Source organism: Frankliniella occidentalis, unplaced genomic scaffold, assembly GCF_000697945.3.
Source record: "Frankliniella occidentalis isolate FOCC.00 unplaced genomic scaffold, Focc_3.1 Scaffold899, whole genome shotgun sequence".
Classification (NCBI taxonomy): domain Eukaryota; kingdom Metazoa; phylum Arthropoda; class Insecta; order Thysanoptera; family Thripidae; genus Frankliniella; species Frankliniella occidentalis.
In genome coordinates, this window is record NW_026268005.1 from 5,137 (window position 1) to 7,349 (window position 2,213).

Here is a 2,213-nt window from a genome sequence, read left to right on the forward strand (position 1 = left end):
CAAGAACTAGCATATTGCACAGAAAGGGATTCATGACAGAACCAGAAGACGCTACATTCACAAGTTTTACTGTCTCAATTTAAAACTTAACCAAATGGTAATAAATTTATGAAAACAAACTCACCTTATAACCAGGCAAGAAGCTGTTGCGTTTCGTTGGAAGGGTTCCTCACAGCTGGGGCAGAGTGAGCATACAACTAGAGCGTTTGAGATCCTTGATCAGGCATCTTAATGAAGCAGGGATTTCAAAGATGAGGGTAAACTTTGGACTCAACTACTCGCAAGCGCAGTCAAAAACCCTCAAGTCAAGCCCAGATAAAGCAGGCTGGCAACTCCACACTCCTAGACAAGCCCAGTATAGAGCAAACAAAGCAGCAATACAGGGTGTGGAAGAGTCTACCGCAACTTAATGTGCATCACCAAAAGCTGTAGCACGAATACATCTAACATACTTTGTTGGTGTAATACTACAAGCCGAACACTTTTCCAAGGCCCATACAAAGCCCATATAAAGCAGGCTGGCAACTCCACACTCCCAGACAATCCTGGTATAAAGCAAACAAAGCAGCGATGCAGGGCTGGTATAAAGCCTTCACAGCAGCAGAGCCTAAAACAAAAAATGCAACATAAATGTCACCTCCCACTTGAGCACAAAATCTAGCATATTGCACAGAAAGGGATTCATGACAGAACCAGAAGACGCTATAATCACAAGTTTTACTGTCTCAATTTAAAACTTAACCAAACGGTAATGAATTTATAAAAACAAACTCACCTTATAACCAGGCAGGAAGCTGTTATATAATATGTAAACCACAATTATCACAGCACAGCACATCATTGGGAGGGATATCATAGTCTGGATCAGTTCTTTCCTGGAAGCTCAGCTGTAGTCAAAGGGGCCACTAGCGGGTTCACCTTCATCTCCTGGCCTTTTGCCTTTACCTCCCATTGAACGTGCTGATGATGGCCTTTTCACAGAACGATCTGGGGAAAAAAATTCAATTGATTACGAGCATAGATTAAGACGAATTAGTAAAATTTAAGAATCTGCAACTGATAACTAACCAGCTGCAGTCGTAGAGGTTGAGGGTGAGCCAAGGCCGACACCAAACTGAGCAGAAGGTGGGTTGTTCCAGTAATGGGGTCCTGTGGCAACGAAGATTATTAATAATCCAGGCAACCAGTGTGAGCAAACACAGAAGATCAAAAATATCCTACTTACCATTGCCATGAACGGGGACACCAGAAGACGGACCGAGAAGGCCCTCCATCATGCCCATATAAAGCAGGCTGGCAACTCCACACTCCCAGACAACCCTGGTATAGAGCAAACAAAGCAGCGATGCAGGGCTGGTATAAAGCCTTCGCAGCAGCAGAGCCTAAAACAAAAAAAGGAAAAATTAATGTCACCTCCCACTTGAGCACAAGAACTAGCATATTGCACAGAGAGGGATTCATGACAGATCCAGAAGACGCTACATCCTCAAGTTTTACTGAGTCAATTTAAAACTCAACCAAATGGTAATAAATTTATAAAAACAATGATTGAGTAGATCAACCATATACCAACATGAACAACAATAGAACAAACACAGTCTGAGACAAAGGGAAGTTTTAGCACTGAAAATAGGAATTAAAATTTAGGAGAAACTTTGCTTACACTAATTGTTTCAGTGACAGGCTGCCTGCAATTGTAGCATCGCAGATGCTGCTGTGTCCTGGATGCAGTCTTCAGGCAATCAATACAGATTGGCATGTGGGAACACGGCAATAGCATCCTGAGGTCCTTCTTGTGCACGAAGCAGTTGCCACACTGGTCTTCCACCTCTTGGAAAGTCTTTTTAGCTGCTTGTCCAGACAGTGGGCCTGTGACTGTGGCATACCCTGGCTGCATGGCCCAAGGTAAAACTGCAACAAACACAAATACATTTTCTTTAAATTTAGACGTAAATTAAGATACACCTAATAATAAGGGAAATACAAAATAAGTTAAATTTCTGACAGGTGCTTGTGCTTTAATACAAGACTCAGTGTCCCCCAGTCCATCAGGGGATCAAGCAAGATATGAAGAGCTGTTTGTTTATATTTGTTTCAATCTTTATAATAGATCATTTCGCTGAGCCAAAAAAGAAGAGAAGCAAAGGTATCATTTAGGGCTGATAGGGCCAATTTGTGAGTGATTTGTTGTCTTAAAAATATCACATTTGCTT

General features: G+C 41.9%; 1 protein-coding gene across 2 annotated transcripts; it reads right to left on the reverse strand.

The window, feature by feature from the left end:
* Positions 1-129: 129 nt before the first annotated feature.
* Positions 130-1,907, reverse strand: LOC127748688 (uncharacterized). Of its 2 annotated transcripts, XM_052275763.1 has the most exons (5): positions 1,664-1,907; positions 1,226-1,382; positions 1,069-1,149; positions 776-987; positions 130-607 (listed from the first exon to the last, which is right to left on the reverse strand). In XM_052275763.1, the coding sequence occupies exons 1-4, from the start codon at positions 1,895-1,897 to the stop codon at positions 884-886; spliced, it is 576 nt and encodes a 191-aa protein (XP_052131723.1). In that variant the 5' UTR covers positions 1,898-1,907; the 3' UTR covers positions 130-607; positions 776-883. The 2 variants fall into 2 exon arrangements, with proteins under 2 accessions (XP_052131723.1, XP_052131724.1); XM_052275764.1 differs by lacking the exon at positions 1,069-1,149.
* Positions 1,908-2,213: the final 306 nt, after the last annotated feature.

Excerpts from the sequence above, each read along its gene's own strand:
- LOC127748688 (XM_052275763.1), bottom strand. The coding sequence starts at position 1,897 with ATGCAGCCAGGGTATGCCACAGTCACAGGCCCACTGTCTGGACAAGCA. Across the intron at positions 1,383-1,663 it reads CTGTCACTGAAACAATTAGT|GCTCTGCTGCTGCGAAGGCT; the intron begins GTAAGCAAAGTT and ends TTTTTGTTTTAG. Across the intron at positions 1,150-1,225 it reads TGTCCCCGTTCATGGCAATG|GACCCCATTACTGGAACAAC; the intron begins GTAAGTAGGATA and ends TCGTTGCCACAG.